This window comes from Aethalodelphis obliquidens, unplaced genomic scaffold (assembly GCF_003676395.1).
Source record: "Aethalodelphis obliquidens isolate GAN/ISIS:26980383/991018 unplaced genomic scaffold, ASM367639v1 scaffold1, whole genome shotgun sequence".
Classification (NCBI taxonomy): domain Eukaryota; kingdom Metazoa; phylum Chordata; class Mammalia; order Artiodactyla; family Delphinidae; genus Aethalodelphis; species Aethalodelphis obliquidens.
The window spans coordinates 39538291-39559740 of NW_020837945.1; the positions used below are offsets into that span (position 1 = coordinate 39538291).

Below are 21450 nucleotides of genomic sequence, written 5' to 3' on the forward strand. Positions count from 1 at the left end.
AGAATTAAATGTTTGCGAGTTCTCAATCCGTGGCATTTCAGGAGCAAAAACAGACACAGCCTCTGACTCGGGAGAGGGCATTTACCTGAAAGCCTGCCGTTTCCTCCTCATGCTTTGGATTGTATCCTCAGGCAAGATTATGTTGCGGAATCACATCTGCATCTTGAGATCATACCTTCAAACGCATCAGCACAACTCCTTCACCTGCTCCCACTGCATCCAGAGAAAGAAGGACCTTGAAATGCTGAAAATGCCAACCTCTCCAGTCTTTTGTCTCAGGAGAAATTCAGGAACAATGAGCTCCTATATGAAGACCAAATTGTGATTTGTTTTCTTTCCTGTCTGCATGTGCTCTCCTCTTACACAGACACCCAAAATTTCTGCTACAGCATGAAATCTGTTGGTTGCACTGACCTGCCCCTTCCAAACACGTGCGGAGCATGTTCTGTTACCCGCCCTTGAACCAATGCCTGGACGCAACTCTCACAGATATACCCAGTAGCCCCCATGCTTAATCCTGGCCTTAGCTTAGAATCACCTGGAGCACTTAATTAAAATAGCATTGATGTTTCCACCCAGATCAATAGACCGACTCTGAGGTGGAGGCACAGGTGATGTTATTTCTCAATACTCCTCATGTGATTCTAATGGACGGAACCACTTAGCTAAGCATTCCTTTTAAAGCTTTAAAGTGTGTGCAAAATCCCTTAAGGATAAGGGGCCCCAATCTAAGACGTTATGTTCCTGCAAGTTTGCACTGGGGCCCATGAAATGACATCTTTAACAAGTATTTTGTTGCTGATGCTGCCCAGCAGACTCATTTTCAGCAGCACTGAGTTTGAGGTGTCACACAGCCCACCTGAGCCAATTCCTAGCGTCTGAGATCATCCTGGAATCGGCGTGGCTGTGTTGTCACCTAGAGCACAGGCAGTGGCCATGGAGAGAATCACATGGTGCTTCAGAGTTTTGTAAATGGTTCCCCTCAGAATTCTACCCAATGCCTCGAGTCCTTTAGCCCCCTGTCTCCTCAGGGCCCATTTGATTCACAGGGCAATCCATGGTGTGAGCACCTGTCCACAGGTGAGCAGAGCCTCCATCCCCAGGAGACCTGAGGCATGAAAGAGTTTACATGCAGCTTTGCCTGAAAATAAACCAAAGACAGCAATAGAGGATAGATTAGCATTTTATGTTTGGAATGGAGAGAAACGCTTCCAAATGATGCCATGAGTGCACATTTAATGATGCACAAAGGAAGCTATGATACATGCTAAGTAACAAAGGAAATTATAACTGGAAAAAAATGCAAAGCCACACACCAATATCCTGTAAGTAGGACTTCTCTTTACCACGGGGACACGTTGAAGTGGCATGTACACAGTCAGATTTGCCCTGAAGCGAACTAGGCTAAAGCTTCAAGGCCGCTTCCCAAGCCCTGGGATGCATCCCAGCATTCATGTTGACATATGTTTTTGCAAATATTTCAAAAATAAGCTATTTTAACCACAATCATTTCAGAGCACTCTCTTTTTTACTCAGATGGTCCTTATTACACTTTCCCTGCATGGGGTAGTGGGGATTAAGCTAAGGGAAAGTTTAGTTGGTAGACATACACAGTTTGGATTTGGATTGAGTGGGATATATTTATAGCATTCTCAAACATTTCCAGGGGTAGATAAGTAATCATATCCTAGTGTAATGGCTTCTAGGAATACTTCAGCCCCTCACTGTGCTGTTTCAAAAGGGTCTGAGAGCATGTTACTTTATCAACAGGTCCTATGAAGGTTCCACTACCAAGTGTAAGAAGAAGGTACTGGAAAAGGAACATGTTTGAAATCTGGTAATAAAAGCAAGTTGTTTGAAGAGTACTATGTTATACCATACTTGTGTCTTAAGCAGGTAGTTAATACAAATTTACATGATTTTTCTAAGTTTTGTGTTTATGGTATTCATCAGTCTCTCAAAATCTGTTAGCTGTGATTTCTAATTCCAAATAAATATTCACTTTCATACATAATTTAGCATTTGTTTTGTTTCTTTTCCTTTAAAAGTCCCCTATTCTCCAAACTTTTATGTCTCAGGTCCCACAAATCATAGATCAGCCCTTGGGTGAATAACTTCCCAGAGAGAATCCTTTTCGGCTTTAGGACAGCCTGATCCTGGCTCATTCCAGGAGCCAGAACTGAGCCAGGCAGGGGTAGGAAAGACCTATTATGAACTACCAAAGAAGTCAAAACCTCTTTGAGAAGTGCAATAAAAAGATCAACATCAGAAAGGTTGAATTCTGTTGACAAGTCTAAGAGGCTCATCATGGGGCCAGGAAATAGACGAGTTCAGAAGTTTCACAGGCCCAGATGTACCACAGAGAGCAAGGAGCAGTGGTTGCATCAAAGAACATTTCCATGAAAAACCTGGCATTCCTAAGGCTTGTTTTCATGAATGTGCACTGCCAAATAGGAGGGTAGTTTGGCCTATTTCAAATAGTACAGACACTATGTCCACTGCCAACTGTCAAGGGAAAAAGATTTAACACACACATGACTTCAAGACCACAGCCCCTATGCATTGAAATCACCACTTTGTTTTCCTTGTATGAGTATTTTATCATATATGGTTGACCCTCCATTTAGCATAAATGGAGAAGAAGAAAAGATGTTATGTTGTACACATAAACACACCCAAATTCTAGGGTTCTGGGAGAGGGAGATTTCTCCTGCTCTGTTTTTTGTTTTTGTTTTTAATAGATCTTTATTGGAGCATAATTGCTTCACAATACTGTGTTAGTTTCTGTTGTACAACAAAGTGAATCAGCCATATGCATACGTATGTCCCCATATCCCCTCCCTCTTGAGCCTCCCTCCCACCCTCCTATCCCACTGCTCTAGGTCATCGCAAAGCACCAAGCTGATCTCCCCGTGCTGTGCTTCCGGGATCTAAAAAAAAAAGAAAGAAAGAAAAATGGTACTGATGAACCTAGTGGCAGGGCAGGAATAAAGACATAGACATCGAGAATGAACTTGAGGACACGGTGCGGGGGAGGAAGAAGCTGTGGTGAAGTGAGAGTAGCATCGACACTTCCTGCTGTGTTTTTATGGGATTTGGAGGAAGAAGAAAATGGGAATTATTTCCCTCTTGCACAAGTTTACGTTAATCTGATTTCTGATGCAGAAATTCGACTAGACTTTTTGATTACTCATCATGGTATATCAGTCATGAAATTAGTTGCCCAGTAATTTAGTTCAGGGACCACAGCTAGTCTGCGGTATAAGCAGTTTAGAAGCCAGGCATCCCATCACCCAGAGTAGGGCATTTATATTCTTTCTTACTTATATTTTATACGTGAATGTGAGCAAACCGTAGGCACTCAATATTAATTTTTTAGTAGATTGAGAAGCCAGCTGGTGCAGTGGAAAAGAAATGAGCTTTGAAGTTACACAGACTGAGCATTCAAGCCTAATTCTGCTTTGGACAAGTGATCTAAAATCTCTACAACTCAGCTTTCTCATCTGTAATGTGGGAATTAAAAAACCCACCATGGGGCTTCCCTGGTGGCGCAGTGGTTGAGAGTCCGCCTGCCAATGCAGGGGACACGGGTTCGTGCCCAGTCCAGGAAGATCCCACATGCGGCAGAGCGGCTGGGCCCGTGAGCCATGGCCGCTGAGCCTGCGCTTCCGGAGCCTGTGCTCCGCAACAGGAGAGGCCACAACAGTGAAAGGCCCACGTACCGCAAAAAAACAAAACAAAACAAAACAACCCACCTTGGAAAGTTGTGTGAGGATTCAATGGAGTGACTGTTGTGTCCTTCTTACAAGTGCCTAGTAAACTGGGGCCATTAGTAATTGATACAGGAAATCATACTCTTCCCAGGAAAGTCTAGTGTTCAACAAGCATATATACATTATCTCGTTTAATCCACATATCTACTTTACAATGCAGGGATTACCATATCTTTTTTTACTGACGAGGAAGAATACTTTTTCCCACATCAAACAACTGACAATTAGAGAGTAAAAAGATCAAAACCAAATCTTGCAATTTCTTAGCTTTCTGACAGAGAACCTGCAAGTTAAGATATTGTGTGTTTTTAAATGATTTATTCCATTACCATTAGTCCTGTCCCAACACACACTCGGTGTGAGAAATGAGAATACTTCATAAACATTAACCTAATTATAAAATAATCAGGTTTAAAATGTAACACTGATTCTTTCAGCAGAGAAAATGAGAGCTCATCCCTAAAGAGCTAGTGAGTTGACATTTTCAGATCAAAACTATGATAAGATGTCAACAGAAAGAAGCTATGATTCTTCCAACCCATTATCCACTATTTTAATGAGATTTGAGATTGGCCTGAGTAGAAAAATAACCAGGATCCTTCAGACCAGAGGAATATGTTGAATGAATTGATTCTGTATCCCCAAGTTACAAATAATGCTCTACAGTTGCAAAATCTGTCTGAACTCTATTTGGCTTGCGAAAGCCACCCTACTCTAGCTTGTTCTAAAGAATCTTCCCCTTTCTGGCTAGTTTTAGTTCCTCCTACTGTCTCTTTTATTCTAGTTGGCTAAGAGATTATTAAAATATGTTCAGGGCAAATACATTCAGATGTGACGATAGCAAAAACTTTTGGGAACAGTGTGGTGTTCTAAGATTCTATTTGGGGACTTGAATCCTGGCTTTTACTTGTGGCCAAGTGCCCTTAGGCAAGAGCTTCCCTGATCATTTACTCAATTACTCAAATTACTGAAAAATAAGATTAATAAAAAAATCATAGTATTTACCTAGTGTTAAACTATTTACATATTTTACTAGTCTTCATAACTCTATGAAGTAGTTATTTTAAATATCTTCATCTTATGGATGAACACAATGAAATTTAAAAAGGTTAAGGAAATTGTCCAAGGACATACAACTTCTAAGTAACATCACTAAAACTCAAATCCCCATTTTTTAAATATTGCTAACAGCCTCCCAAATAATGCTATCCACATGTTATTTGTGAAAATTCCTTGAGATAAATTCATGTATTGTTCATGGTATATAGAGGACTTTTAGTACATATCCCTTCCTGTCTCTTTGTATCTACTTTTTGTTTTCTCAAAGCAGTTTGCATCTTTTTATTTCACTTGATCTTCATCTGACCGACAGAGAAACTTTGTAAATTTGGGACTAAATGATATCAACAAATTTCCCGTGGAACTGGTCCTAGGACCCAGGGTTTCTCCTTTTACGTTTGCCATCTTTTCTCCTCTCAAAACCTGTCAAAATCCTGTAAGAAGTAACTTTTATTTTAACTTCTCTTGAGTCCTCTCTTCCTTTTTAGGCTTTGGGTAGAAAGGCATATGCTTATTTTCATAAATGGATGAATGCCTTGATAAGAACCTGATAATACACACTTAAAGTGATTACTCTGATCTTTGGAATCTTCACGGCAGGATGGCCACTCTCAAGAGGACTTTCCCTCCCCTCGCAATGACAAGCCTTAATGGAATCTGGCCTGAGGAGTGTCTGGGCTGTGTGCAGGGCTGGTGTCAGAGCAAGTGCAAGCTGTTCCCCCGAAGCTCAGCCTTTACAACATAGTACAACTCAAACATTCCTTCAAGGCACCGCCCACCTTTTCCAGTGGGAATCTACTGAAATGATTCTCTTGGAAGCAGTGTGGAGGAATGCGGGAAGGGTGTTAAGTAGGTGTTTTCAGAGGAGATAGTGGATGGGTGAGTGGGTGGAGACAAAAGGGGAAAATGACAAGTAAAGATGGAAAAAATAACCACTACTGCCACCAAAATATTCTGCTCAAGGAATGAGGGAGTACACCTTACAGCTGTTAGCACTGGTCAGCATATTTTGCATATTTACATACACCAGGTATTTCCAAACAGCCCTGTGTTTGTTTTAAAATCCCACATAGAGATGTCTGGTAAAGCTGTCACTGTGAAAGAGTTATTTTCTTGGTGATGTTTGCAAAACTGCTTTCAAAATTCTGTATATACAACGTAAGAGACAGAAGAGTCACTGTCATTACCCACGTCATAGAGAAATCTGGACTAGTCCATTTACCCATGAGACAACATTCAGAGTGAAACACCCACATTCTAAGGCAAAAAAAAACACCTGGTTGGTTGAAGCCAATTTTTTTATTATTACTTTTGGTTCAATACAAAACGAAAGACAAAACATCACCCAGTGATCCTGGTTAGTCCTGAACCCACCAAAGTGTGATTTTCTTAGTCACTGCTGACTCTCATCTTTGATTTAGGAGTTGATTTTTTTTTATGAAAAATGCTAACACTGGATGGATTTCTCATATAGCCATTTTCTTTTGGAAACATAAAACTCCACAAAACCACACATAGCCCATTTGAAAAAGATTAGGGAACTTCCAGCAGAAGGAATGGGGTAGTTGAAAGCTATATTTTCCTTTTAGCAAGATCCACAAGAAAAGGATAGAGTGTTGTGCTTAAAGGGGAACAGATTTTGTATTTTTTGGCAAGATATTAAATCCTCTGTTGCTATATTTGGCTTCCTGCAAATAGCCTTTAGGACAAGTGCAAAGCAAAGATCAATGCTGGTGTTCTTCATTCAGCCACAGCCAAACTTGGTATGGAAAGTAAAAGAGTTGGGCTTAAGTGTTGTTTCTAAGAGATTCTAGTTCATTTATTGATCAACAGCATTCTAGAGTCTAGGTACCTACTTTACACATTAAATGTATCAAAACATGTTTGCTTTCCATAATAGTTTTTCCCCTGCTTAACTGATAACAGATGTAAGGATTCAATCTGGACAGAAATGTAAAAGCTTTACCAACGTAGTCATATATGGATATTTAGTCAAATGTGTATAAGCAGGTCAAATGAGATGCTTGGAGACTTAGGACATCACACGATGGGCATATATTCCCAAAAAAGGAAGCAAAACAATTAAATGGTAGTTGATTGTCCCCAGAGAAAACACACTTCAGCTAGGAAGAATCTGTACCAGATGTCGTGCTCACCACCCCCCTGAGTGCCTGTCTGACATAAAGACAACATAACCCTTTGGATTCGAAGACACTGTAATAACCACATAAATGTTTGAAATAGCAACAAGAATTTCCTTTTTATGCAATTATTTAAGTGAATGTAGATGAATCCTACACAGATGACCATTGCAAACATGGAACACGCCTTGCGAGTTCCAGTGATATATTAAACCCTCTTAGATTAAAAGGCTGATAAAAATTAACTGAAATCTGATAGTAATTGTGGTAGGTTAAATAATGCCCACTCAAAATGTTCACTTCCTAATCCCCAGAACCTGTGAATATGTTACCTTACATTTAAGAACTTTTTTAAAATTAAGAACCTTGAGATGGAGAGATTATCCAATGTAATTACAAAGGTCCTTAAAACTTGTAAAAGAGAGGCAAAAGAGAGGGTCAGAGTGATCCCATGTGAGAAGGACTTGCCCAGCTGTTGTTGGCTTTGAAGATGGAGGAAGGAGGCCATTAGCCAAGGACTTTAGAAGCTGGAAACACCAAAGGAACAGATTCTCCCTTATATCCAGAAAGAATGCAGCTGACAGTTTGATTATAGCCCACCAAGACTGGTGCTGGATATTTGATTTATAGAGTCATAAGATCGTAAATTTGTGTTGTTTTTAGCCATTAAGATTGTGGTAACTTTTTACAGCAACATAGAAAACTCATTACACTTGTCTGGTCTAAATATGGCAGGCAGTTGAGAAGGCTGTGCCACATTATTTCACCTGTGATGATGAAGGTCTACTAATCGAAATGCTAATTTCCAGGCTTTGCATTTTCACACTACAAATTCATTTAATAAGAAAATAGAAGGCCCCTGTAGAGAAACTCCAGCTTCCTTTTAAAATAAGGTCTTGGACTTCTCCTTTCCAGATACACTTCTTCAATCTCAATGAATTGTCAGGAAAGTTTTGTTTCTTCTTCCACACTACTTACAGAAGCTCCATATCAACAAATGTAAAAGCAAAACAACGAAGTACACCTCTCCCAAAGAGTTAATGGATAACTTCAGAAGCATTGTGTTAAAAAAAATTCACAAGCCTCCTGCTGTTATGTAATTGATATAGCCCATTTCACTTGCTCTTCTATTATAAACACTTGTTTTGTAACCATACAATCCTCACTATAACATATAAATCCCTTGGCTGTAGAAATTAACTTCATTAAAAAAAAACTACGGTGGTTTAATTTCTAAAGATATTTGTAATTTGTTTAATTGAATAAGAAGAAAAGAGACAGCTTTAGTTAATTGTCAAGAAATGCAGACGAAACCAAATTGCTACATTAAAATATAAACATTAAGTTCACATTAAGTTATTTATTGAAAAAATTGAAGATGACATTTGTTTTTATTACAAAGTCCTCCATCATCTCATATCATCAACATATAGTTATGAGACCTGCATTTGAAGACTGAATAGAAATACAAAAATGTCTCTTCCTCCAACCCCATGAAAAACAACAACAAAAAATATGATTTTATAATTAGCTTGTGAAGCGAAAAGTTTTATGAATTACATATATTTTGTAAATTAAGAATGACAACAGAGCTAAGATTAGTTAATTTCTCTTTCTGGACATGTAAAATGAAGATAGCATAAAATTGCCCACAAAACTAATAAATCGGGAATTTTTTTGTATTTCAGGGTTGTAAGATAACATTTATATTACAAGTTTTCAGTTCACTTAATCAAGTGACAAATATAAACTTCACCATACTATGAATTTTTTGTTTATAAAAGCTTTCACCTTATCTAGACTTATATGATGAAAGCAAATTGAATCTATGTTTTCCCTTTCAATATATGCACTTTAAAATACAAAGAATTCACATGAAGACCCTTCCCCATATTGCATATCCAGAAAAATGTATGGAATAGTAATTTTAAATCAGATACAATATCCAAGATTGTAAATAGTCAAGAAATTAAATCAAGTGTGTAAATAATCATTAATTTTTGCCCTAGCCACAGCCTAGGAAAAAATGTACACCTCTATCAGTATCTCTTACCAGTAAGAGATATCATTAGAAAACTTCACATCTTATGCATATACCAAAATAACTAATTAAAGAATCTTGTATTCTAAAAGAGTTATTCTTAGGGCAAAATTTAGTAGTCCAGAAATTGTTAACAAGGAAGCTAATCGATGATGATGCAGCATTTTCTAGGTGTCATTGTTTATTTACACAAAAGAATTGGTAAATTACACTTAACTCAATTATCATTTCTTGAAACTTTAAAAGAAGATTTAGATAATTGTATTGGATCAAATTAATTGGTATTTTCGAGAGAACATTAGTTTGATCAATTATCTGAAACTATAAAAATATTTTTCAAACAGACAAGCACAATGGACAATAAAAGGGATAAGAAAATTATGATATTTTAATTATAATGACTATTTCTATACTTTGGAAAGTGTATAGAGGGAAATTCCCAGCGAGCACTAAAAGAAAAAAACCTACTGAAAATTCTGAAAGTCTGTTCTGTGCCCAATCTCCATGACCAAGTTACCAATTAATTAACATTTTGAAGCTATTAGAACTGAGGCTCCCTTGCAGGCCTCACCCATTCCCCACTCTCCATTTGTGTGTAGTTTACATATCCTTCTTCAACATACATTATTTTTTTTTATTTTATTGAAGTATAGTTGATTTACAATGTTGTGTTAATTTCTGTGGTTCAGTGGTACAGCAAAGTGACTCAGTTATACATATATATATTCTTTTTCATGTTCTTTTCCATTATGGTTTATCACAGGATATTGAATATAGTTCCCTGTGCTATACAGTAGGACCTTGTTTTTTATCCACTCTATATATACTAGTTTGCATCTGCTAATCCCAAACTTCCAATCCTTCCTCCTCCCACCCCACCTCTCCCTCAGCAACCACAACTCTGTTCTCTATGTCTGTGAGTCTGTTTCTTCAACATATATTATTAAACTAAATTTTTACCCTGATTTTTCTAAAATGACTTAAATAATAGTTTTAATGCTTAATAATAGATTTAAAGGATTCTAGGGCTATGTTTTTAGAGAATACATTTTAATTTCTCTCTCAAACCACCTTAAATTTTTTGAAAGATATGTCTTTTATCCTGAAGGAGGGAAAAAAAAAAACACAACTGAGTCCTTAGGGTCCTGTACATTAAAATTGGCAGGCTGATTTCAGTCTTGGTCTCATAGTTTCAGCTTTTCTGCTGTCCTGTCTGCTGTGAAGATGCTCAATCACAGGAATTTTAACAGCCATCGATACCCCTTTGTAACCACAATGGCTCAAGTGAACTCTTTCCATCTTCAATAACTGACACAGTGTCAACATCTGCTTCCAATGAAGTTGTTTCTTTTTTTCTCAAGTAGAATAAATCTGCTGACTGAGATCATAAAGGGTTGGGTTTTTTTTCCCTCCTCTTTTCATGCAGAACATTTTTTCCACCATATTTTGCAATTTTTTCTCCAAGTTAAAAAAAAATGGGATAACTTCAAAAGAGATGTTTTTATTCTAGGTGCTAAGGAAGCCCAAAATATAATGAAAAAATTAAAACTTTGGTGATTTCATGAAACTGTCACTTTAATTTTGGGGACAATAATACACAGGGTCCTGGATGAATAAAAGTTTGGAACATGTAAGAAAACTCAAAGTTGGGTCTACATACCACTAAAAGGTTAATTTATTTTCCTTCATAAACAGCACACTAAAATAGAGATAATGTAGAAATTTATGTTTTATCTTCAACATCTAGTAGAAGGCAAAGATTCTCTTGCAACAATTTCTTACAGAAAAGCACAGTCATAACTATTTGATTGCTACAGAAATGGGTGTGGGAAGTAAACAGAAGTGATGTTTGGGAGCTCAATTTTATGATTTACTTACTCAGCTGATAGGTATTTGTGGTATCTGTCATTTATTGAATGTCTACTATGAGCCAGATGATTGAGTATATATATACGATTTCCAGCCTGTCAGTTAGGTATTATTATCCCACTTTACTCATGAGATAAATAAATGAAACACCAAACACACATCTAATTATGGCTAAACCAGAATTCAGAAAATGACCTAATGTCCAAGCCAATGTTGTTGGTTTTTTTTTTTTCATTAATTGTGCTTCTGCTTCTCTATTTATCCTCTAGTCAAACTGTAACATAAATACTAGCCTTTTCTACCTCTTAGTACCATTGCCCCATTGACTTAATTTGGCAAACATTACATAACCAAGGGGCACTCAGTAAGGGATAGAATGCAGTTTCTAAAAATATAGTTTCTGATTGCCATTTGTATAATGAATAACGAGCTCCTCAAGGGCACAGTTTATTCCAGTGCCTAGAATTTTTTTTAAAAAAAGGTTTTTACAACGTTGAAGAAATTAATTTCTCAATTATTTGGAAACCACTTGTTATCATTTGCAAAATGTAGAGCAATCCCGGCCATTTTTGCTTAAAATAGTAATGTAAATAACTCTAAGAGGAAAGAGAGAGGAAAAAAGCTAAAGGGGAAAGTTAGGAGGGGACGGTTAACCTTCTTAAGATGAAGCATTGATTTTTACCTTCAGAGGTGCTTTTCAAATAAACAGTGAAAAACCAAATAACCTGTAAAGATCTACCTAATCACTATTTTGTTGTTTCTTATTTCATGATAGTTTAGTGGTTGAAGCATAGATTAGATGTCAAATCAATGAGATGATTTTCTAGGATCTAGCTCACAGATCTTTAGAAAGCTTGAATAAAGCCTAATTTATAAAATAACCAAAGGTGGAGTGGTTGCAAATGAAATTGGGGAGGGAGATGTTAGCCCTCAATAAAGCAGTCTGGAAGCCTCCAAAATTAACAGTATCATTTTGGTGCGAGAAAACCAACCCAGAGAGTGACAGCATTTTAAACTTTACTCAGAATCATACTAAATTACAACTCATCCTCTTTTATGACTTCGGTGGTAATAGTAATATGATTGTAGCAATGGGATGTGAGACAATTACAGAGACAGGCACTCATCTTTTTTGACTCACATTTTGATCCACTCCTTGTATAGGCAAGGATCCAGTCCCTGCGATGTGCCAAGCAACACCTGGGCCTGTTCTCAATGGGGGATCTCACTCACAAATCTCTCCTGTGTACAGCAGAATTCAGATCCCCAACTTTTCTTGGGTCCTCTGAGCCAAGGAATGTTTTATCAGATAGTTACCAGGAGTGACACAGGGCAAAGTGTCACCCTAAATTCAGGGTGAAGCTATCTAATTGTCAGCTCTCTTGCCTTACATTCAATTCAGTGGAGAGTAAGGAAACGGGCAGAAAGTCAATACGTTTCTTCTCATAATTGGGAAAATCCAATTGAATGATCTGAATGAGTTGGAGTACAAAACTGCTCTAAAAGAAACTGCAAAGGAAGTTAACAGGTTCCAAGGGAAGAGGAGGAAAATAAATATCCCCAGTGAGTCATCCCATGGGAGCTACTGAGCACTGGTCTTTGAGAATTCAGGAGGACACAAAGTAAAACAAATTTTATAGAATCATTCAACCTTGTGCTACACAGATTTAGGCAAATTACAAATAATTGTATCAAATCAAATTGTAGATCAAAATGTAGATAATTTAACCAAGCCACTCCCTAGAAATCTAAGTTCATGTCATTAGTAAGTGGAAGATTCCTTATGTTTGGACCTCACATTAGATTAAATGTGTATACTGTGTTAAGAGTAGTCTGGTTAAGAAGCAATATAGTGATGAAAATACAAGAGAGTGTATAGATTCATAACTGATAAGATGCACCAGGAAAGAAGATTATGGCATAAAAATAGAGTTAAGGGAAATATTTGAAAATTATCTGTGAGAACTCTGCCTAGCTAAGCAGAGACTATGTTGCTCTTATATCTAAAATGTTCACACATATGAGATACACTATTTAAGATGGAAAATGTATTTCACTAAACATTTAATTTCACATGGGTGAAGACAGAGATGGGAAAAATTGAGAAACATTTTTAACAAACTAAAACTTCTATATAATACTACCTTTTTGATATGAGCCATCTCTGGAAGCAAATGAAAGAATGGACTTTACATTGAAAGTCCTTAAAATACCAATAACGGCTACTTTTATAAACCTAATCTTTTCCTAATAGCATTTTAATGATAATCCCAACTTTTTCTTATTTAGCTCCTGAGGGCCATGTCAAGTTGAATCCTGAGTCCTCAGTAATAAATTTCAGGTAAGTTGTCAATTTATTAACCTAATTTCAGTAATTGTAGTATAAATCCCAATTTAAATTTATCTTGCCCCCATTTTTTTCTTAAAAAGAACTAAATCAACTAAAACCAGAGTTAAACAGACAAAAAAGACGCAAAAACTGATTTAAAATATTACATATGCAATACATTATTTTTCAATTTAAAATGATGGGTAACACTCTCAGAAACAGCCATTGAATTAAAGGCTTTGTGATGTGTCTAGTACCTTCCCAAATATTATCCCTTCAAACTATCTTCAGGAAAAAAAAAATTCACTTAAAATATGGCAAAAAATTGCCATGAATGAATAATTATAAACAAGAAAAATAAGTCACTGGCACTCAAAGGTAGCATGATTAATTTTTTTTTTCCAGTAGTTGGATAGAAATTCTGGTTCCATTTTTCAAAGTCAGATGGACTAGAAGGATAATTGTATACTCTAGGCAAACTCTCCATCTGATTGAAAGTTTATGCCAACCTTCTTCTTAGTCAACCTCCAAGCAGTCTTTGGGAGAAATCAAAGTAATGAAATAGCCTTTCTTTAGTGTGATCATTAAAAAACTTCCTTTTCAAGCTTTACATATAACTCAGAGCTAAGTGAGCTAGCATGGAATTAAATCTTCACTGAGATTGAATGTAAAATAATACCATATTGGCTTGGCTATGGTGCTACTTTTGTAAAAAGGAGAAACTATCAAACATCTGAGGTAAGCTAGAAAGCACAGAGCGCATCACAGACATCTTAAAGCCAAGCATTTTAAACATTTTTGCCAGTGCTTCTCTGAGAGCAAGTTCTTTAAACAGAACTTAACAACTGTTACAATATTAAAAAAAACCCACATCCCTCAAAAATAGCCCATCAATGCTAAATCAAACTTTCTGTATTTTTACAAAAATAGATGCACATAGAGCTACAAAATTGTATTCCTGAAAGAATGATCATTTTCTTTGTGGTTCATCTTTTCCTGACAAGGTGGTTGGTTCAAAAAAAAAAAAAAAAAAAAACTCAAAAAAAGTGTTGAACTGAAACAAAAATTAAACCATGTATTGTTAAAAGCAAGACAAAAAATAAAAGAGAGTTGCACAGTTGGCAAAGGCTCAGATGAGGGAAAAAATAAACAAAAATGCTTTTCTTCAATGTCTATGACCCACTCTGCTTTCTCAAGAAAAGGCTCCAAACCAAAGTCAGCTGGATAACACTTCCTCTTTTCCTTCCATGTCTACTGTGTCCCACTGCAGAATGACAAACCCTGGCAGCATCTTTTCCCAGTGGGCCCATGGATTCACGCTTCAATCTAACTTGCTAATACTGTGTGTTTCAGTACCATGGTGAGTCCTTACTCTTGTCTTGATGCTGTAGACCTAGAAAAGGTGACAATGAGAAATAGAAAAGAATCAATATATGTAGCACTCAAAAATGGGCAAAATCTACATATAGAAACCAAAAAGACAATTGAGCTCACAATGTACAAACAGTCAACCAACACAGTAGGTGACAAAAAAACTCTAGACTAGAGCAGTGCTATCTGCATGGTACACATTCTTTACTATGGTTTTATCTTACTAGAGTAGGTGTGAATAATAAATAAAATAATATAAATCAAGATTTCTTCCTTCTAATCCCAAAAGGAACTGATATGGGGGAAAATGACAGAACTAGTCTTTGGGCATTTAGGCAACGCTTCCGTTCATACTTTTCAGCAACCATCAAATGACACTTTTGGACTAAGGTAGTGACTAAATTTACTTACTTTTATTGCCTTTTCTTTCAGAGACTACTTAAGATGGCTTATAAAAATCCATATCTCAAAGCCAGAAAATGAAATTTACAGGTAAGTTTAAAAATAGTAGTACAGGGCTTCCCTGGTGGCGCAGTGGTTGAGAGACTATGAGCTACTGAACACATTTTATTTTATTTAAAAATAAAATAAAAAAAATAGTAGTACAAAAGAAAAATATGTGAACATGTATGAATTCCAACTCAAAGCTAGAATGATTAGGACGAAGTATATCAAAGAGGAAACAGAATATATGACTGATTTGGTTCTAATGTAGTCAATTGACTAATTTCTGATGCGGGCAATTAGCACAGCATCTTCAGCTAACACTCACTTGAATCACTTTATTTTTGTCCTGAGGCATAACTGTTTGGAAGAGTGAAGACTCCAAATAATGGTTGTTCTTCAGTTATTTAAAACCAAATACCAAAACATGAAGAGAAGGCTATTAAATAAGTGAGTAGAAATGCAGTGTGACTGCTGTTATGTGGGTGCTAGGATCCCAGGCTGTCTTCTTGATTTTTTTTTTTTTTTTTTTTTTTTTGCGGTACGCGGGCCTCTCACTGTTGTGGCCTCTCCCGTTCAGGAGCACAGGCTCCGGACGCGCAGGCTCAGTGGCCATGGCTCAGGAGCCCAGCCTCTCCGCGGCATGTGGGATCTTCCCGGACCGGGGCATGCACCTGTATCCCCTGCGTCGGCAGGCGGACTCTCAACCACTGCGCCACCAGGGAAGCCCTGTCTTCTTGATTTTTAATCTAAATCTGTTTGAAGTCTGGGCTGGATGTCAGAAATTGAATGGTTAAATGAGCCAGTATGGTTTTCAATGTAATTGTCACTAAAACAGCTATAGTGATTTCATTGCTTGTCCTTCAACTTGTTAAAGAATTTTATAAAACAATGTGTGTCATTATAAAAGATACAATTAGTCAGTCATTGATAGGAGACATTAATACAATCTACAAAACAGATTACATAAATGGAGGAAGAACAAATAAAAGGAGTCAGAGAAGCACCTCATAGAGCCACAAGACACAATCTCTGGTTTATAGCATTTGTATCCTGGGAAAAAGCAGCACTTCTAGAATGCCAAAAGATTAGCTCCATCTTAAGTTTTTTTTCATGTATACCAGCATTATGTTTAGATTCAGAGTCAATAGTTTTCCTTTCCCTTTTCAAAAGAAGAAGAGAAGGATAAAGAGAAGCAGGAAAAAGAAATAAAAGGATCTGGGATGTACCAATTCACTCTAAGTTTGCTTTATTCATATAATAATTTTGTGGTCAGAATAATTTGCAACCTGACAAAGTCTCCGTTGGGTGACTTTTATAATCTAAACCACCTTAACTGACAATCTGCTGACTGCATGAATATTTTTTTCATTATTAAAATGTCTCATCTTCTGTATGACTCAGTATTTTCCACACTTGAAGACTACATCAATCTATAGAATGTCAGCACTGCAAGTCATGAATAGTGTTGGAATTATCAAGTGGTTTGAGTGTCTTTTTTTCTTCTTAAATAAAAGCAATCCTCAGTTTGCCTTGCAAAGACAGATGACTCCGTCAAAAGCACGTTAGCCTTTTCCTGTGGACAAGGATTACATTACTTAACAGACCCCTAAATATTCTAACCAGAATAACTGGTTGGAATAACTTTCATTATAACTTCGTCTCTTCAGTTGTTCTGTTTCTAAAGCTTTGCATTACTCCAAAGCAAATCTTAAAAAAATCAATTCATCTACGCCCTGAAACATATTAAATAGCTAATGTTGTCCTTTTGGCTTAGCTTCTTCTTAGTGATGGGACATAAATAAAATTTTTACTTTGATTACTAGGTATCTATACCTGTAAGTTTCAAAATAGGTATAAGTAAAGCACAAGAAAATGAACAACCACAGGCAAAAGACCCTACTACTAGTAAGTTGTAACAGGAAAGCAGGACTATGATCTTTCCTGTTAAACACTTGTTGAAGGAAGATCAGGATATTTAAGGATCAGCCAGTACACTTAGTTTTCCAAGTAAGGGTGAAAGGGGACAAAGTCCTTGATCCTTATGTGGATCCTTATCCTTGATCCTTATCCTATCCTTGATCCTTATCCTATCCTTGATCCTTATAAGGATCCCATGATCCTTATGTGGTCTATACATATCTTTAATCCATGATCCTTACATGATCTACAGTTACTTGGGGTTTCCCCAAATTTTCTTACCAGAACACAAAATCAACTCTGCTATTATGTTGTTCCTATTCAGGCTTTTTGTTGCCTTCTCAATTCCTCAAATCAAACCTATATGAAATTAGTTTATAACACATTCTGAAATCTGCCCACTGGCTAGCTGAAATCACCCGTGTTTTTCTCTTGATGTTAGTAACTCAGTTTTAGTTTTATTGTTTCGTCTGTGAGATTTTCCGTGAAAGGAAAATAAACATCATAACAATAATGTCAGCAAACACTTTCTTAGGGATGAATATGCCAGACGTTGTGCTGCTTTATGTGAAATATCTCATTTAATGCTTCCAGCTATGCTATATATATATATATATATATATATGTGTGTGTATATATATATATATATACATATATATATATATATATCCATTTTACAAATGAGAAAACTGAGAGTAAGAGAGGTTATGGTAACTATTAAGTGGTAGAGCCAGGACTGAAAATAGGTGGTCTGATATCGGAGTCAATGGTCTTAACCACAATGTATATGGCTCCCCCTATGTGGACTATATTGTCTGTAGGCTGTGACACTAGCCTATACTGCAACTCCCTGAGTCAAAGTCCTTTCATTAAATTAATTTGAAGAAAAGTCAATACATTTTTCTTAACACATTTATTGGAGTATACTTGCTTTACAATGGTGTGTTAATTTCTGCTTTATTCCGTTTTGCACTGTTTAGAAACACCCTGATTTAACAGAACTGATACCAGTGTTAACAAAATAGCTCTCCTACTGTGTTTTTTTAAACTATACATTTGAAAAGCTTTTCCCAAGACACAGCAAATGATTACAGAGTAGTTTGTTATACCTCAGATGAAGACTACCCCAATCGTGTAATGGACATGTTTTATTAACTGATGTGTTCTTTTGATATGTATCTTTAATATAACCACTCCTCCCTGCCCCCCAAAGACCTCACCAGTGTGAACACTGAAGACATAGGGTGGCCATTTGACTCATGAGGTGGTTGTCAGAAATGGGACCAAAGAACAAAGACATCACATTGTTGGCTTCAGAGTCTGAGTTTGGGATGGAATTAGGAGAAAAGCCTGAAAGGAAATGCAAGCCCACAGACCCAGTTCCTCCCTTCAGTTCCACCACCACCACCACCTGACCACCAAAAGAAAAGGGAAAAAAAAACCAGACCCAGGAATAGAACAAAGGAAGTACGAACATAAGAAAGAAATATAGAATAATTAGTAGCAGGAGAGAAGTCTTGGTCACAGAAGATCATAATAGGATTTCCCTTTAAAATTTGAAGAATCTGACTATATATCAAGGTATCATAATTCATTTTCTAGCTGAGATTTTTGAGAGGCTGTTGCTTCACAGATTCATCTCTTGCAAAAGGCTCTGGGAATAAGGAAGTAGAGATGGCAACAGGGTGTGTCTAAGCACAGAAAGCCTAGAAACTTCCCCCTCCCTAGTTTCCTTCAACTCCAACGTGTCTGATGAAAAGATCTTAAAGTTCCCATGGGCCCCTGCAACAATGATACAGAAGTTAGTTCAGAGAGATTCCTGGCAGGTCTGCTATTACATTCCATAGTAGTGGGTACCCCATGGCAGAAGCTGTGGGTATCCCATGGCAGAAGATGTGGGTATCCCATGGCAGAAGATGTGGGTACCCCATGGCAGAAGCTGTGGGTATCCCATGGCAGAAGATGTGGGTACCCCATGGCAGAAGATGTGGGTACCCCATGGCAGAAGAAATGGCACGAGCCACCCCAGTGAGCACCTTGGAGGGATGGTCACAAATATTAGGAAGCTGAACTCGAAGTAATTAGTCATTGTCTGGGGAGCACTGTATGGAGAATGCACAGAGAAACAGTGTGGGGAGGGGATAAGTCTGCAAACAAAGGCCAAGATAGGAATGAAATGACAAGGCCAAGAGCAGAGAGCAACCTCTTAATCAACAACGTTCACAATGTGACAAACAATGTGATGCAATGTGAAGCAATCCCTAGGGAGAGCATGAGGGAAGCATCTGAGAAGAGGTTTCAACTCTAAGTGGGACAGTGTTTTAAAAAACTGAGCAATGAAGATATCGATGAGCTGGACCATGAATACTCAGAATTGATGAAATTACTGTATAGCACAGGGAACTATATTCAGTATCCTGTGATAAACCATAATGGAAAAGAATATGAGAAAGAATGTGTATATATATATATATATATATATATATATATATATATATGTATAACTGAATCATTTTGCTGTACAGAAGAAATTAACACAACATTGTAAATCAGCTATACTTGAATAAAGTAAATTTAAAAAAAAGTATTGATGAAGTTAAATTTTCTTTTATGGGGCAGAAATAAATAAGTTGGTTTACTGAAAATGTTACACTCCAGCACACCTGAGTTTTAGGGATTATGTGATTATCAGAGTCATATCCACTAGAAAAGCATATCCTACTTCTAAGGAGGCATAATCACTTGACAACATCATTGACTATCGCTCATAAGTAAGGTGAATATGCTTCCAATTAATTTTATTGCTGGAGATAAAAGAGGTAATGTGGTAACCATGCACTGATGAACATGCTGTTGATAAAAAGAGAAGAAAAATAGGAACATAAAACCTGGATGTGCAGGTAGAATATTTTATGACTGAAAAGTAAAGAAAATACTTAAATGAACTTTTCATTTCATAGACATTAAGAGTCTAGAAAACCCTTGTCTAGAAAACCCTTGTGGATCAGAATGCTTGCTATTAGACTAAAAGAAGCTGGTAGCTTATTTCTACATTTAAAAAAAAAATGAATCCTTGCTTCATCCTTGCTTTAATAAAGAAAAGCTATAATTTTTTTTTTTTTTTTTTTTTTTTGTGGTACACGGGCCTCTCACCGTTGTGGCCTCTCCCGTTGTGCAGCACAGGCTCCGGACACGCAGGCTTAGTGGCCATGGCTCACGGGCCTAGCTGCTCCGTGGCATGTGGGATCTTCCCGGACCGGGGCACGAACACATGTCCCCTGCATCGGCAGGTGGACTCTCAACCACTGCGCCACCAGGGAAGCCCAAGCTATAATTTTTACAAATATAAATATATACAACACTGTATTGGATGCTATATCAAAATATCCAACCTTCACCAACAACCTGACATCTAACACTGACATACTGTCAAATGATCACAAACTATGTGATGTGAGAGACAGTCATATTATCTTCTCCTACTTTATAAAATTATCACTGCTAATGATCATACAACTGCATTTGTTTGTCTGAGGCCCGGAGCAATCAGTTTAAATGCTAGTTAAGAATTTCTAAATAAGATCTACATGGGGGTAACACCTTAACACTAATGAAGGGAAAAAAAAATAAGAGTGAGGGCTATCCAATTTGGAAACTATGATTTCATTTCAGGTGAATATCAAGATAGATCATGTTTACTCACCATGGAGACCTCCCTTTATTTGTTTTTAAAACATCTTTGTTTTTTTAAACTTTAAAACATCATAGATTTCTTGTTTAAAAATCAAGTTACAAAGTATTTCAAAAGTAAGAGTTCTACGTAATGTCCCCTGTCATCACACAACTTGCTGAGTATACTTCAGATGTACATGCATACACCTCTGTTTGTCCTGTGCTACAACATGCTTATTTCACCAGCAATATTATCTTGGAAAACCATTCATGTCAGTATATGTAGATCAACCCTTTTGAAGGGCTACACAATATTCATTCTTCCCTGTACCATAAATTACCCAGTACTCTACAGATACACATCATTTGGATACACAGACACATGTGTGTAAAATTATATTTGTTACTTATGTGAATATTTTGGTAGATAAGAAAAATTCCTGAAAATATGTTTGTATAATTGCTGAACCCAAGCATATACCCACATTTATGCTTACATATTTCATCATGAGGGGTGTGTTTCAGAAAGTTTGTACCAATATTCATATTTTTACTATTATTATCATTATTATAGATTAAAGGTATCTAATAATTTCAATTTACATTTCTTTCAATATTAATGAAGATGAACATTATTGAGATTATGGCATTTTTTCCTCTGTGTTTTATCTTTGGCCTATTTTCTATGCTTTTAAGAAAGTAATTTCCTCATTGATTTCTAAATGCTTTTTGTATATTAGGTATATTAGCATTTTTTCTCATGTATTACATGTATTTTTGGCCAATTTGATGAGCACTAATTACCTCTATACTTAGTACTGAAATTTTGGA

General features: G+C 36.7%; 1 protein-coding gene and 1 pseudogene across 5 annotated transcripts in view; both read right to left on the minus strand.

Moving 5' to 3' along the window:
* Positions 1-6120: 6120 nt before the first annotated feature.
* On the minus strand, positions 6121-9732 carry LOC113618490 (uncharacterized; annotated as a pseudogene).
* Positions 9733-10422: 690 nt separating this feature from the next.
* VGLL3 (vestigial like family member 3) overlaps positions 10423-21450 on the minus strand; it is a 45448-nt gene continuing 34420 nt past the window's right edge. For all 5 annotated transcript variants that reach the window (XM_027102722.1, XM_027102721.1, XM_027102739.1 and 2 more), the window contains exon 4: positions 10423-14605. In XM_027102722.1, the coding sequence (XP_026958523.1) occupies positions 14562-14605 (44 nt within the window). In that variant the 3' untranslated portion in view covers positions 10423-14561. The remainder of the gene's footprint in view (positions 14606-21450) is intronic.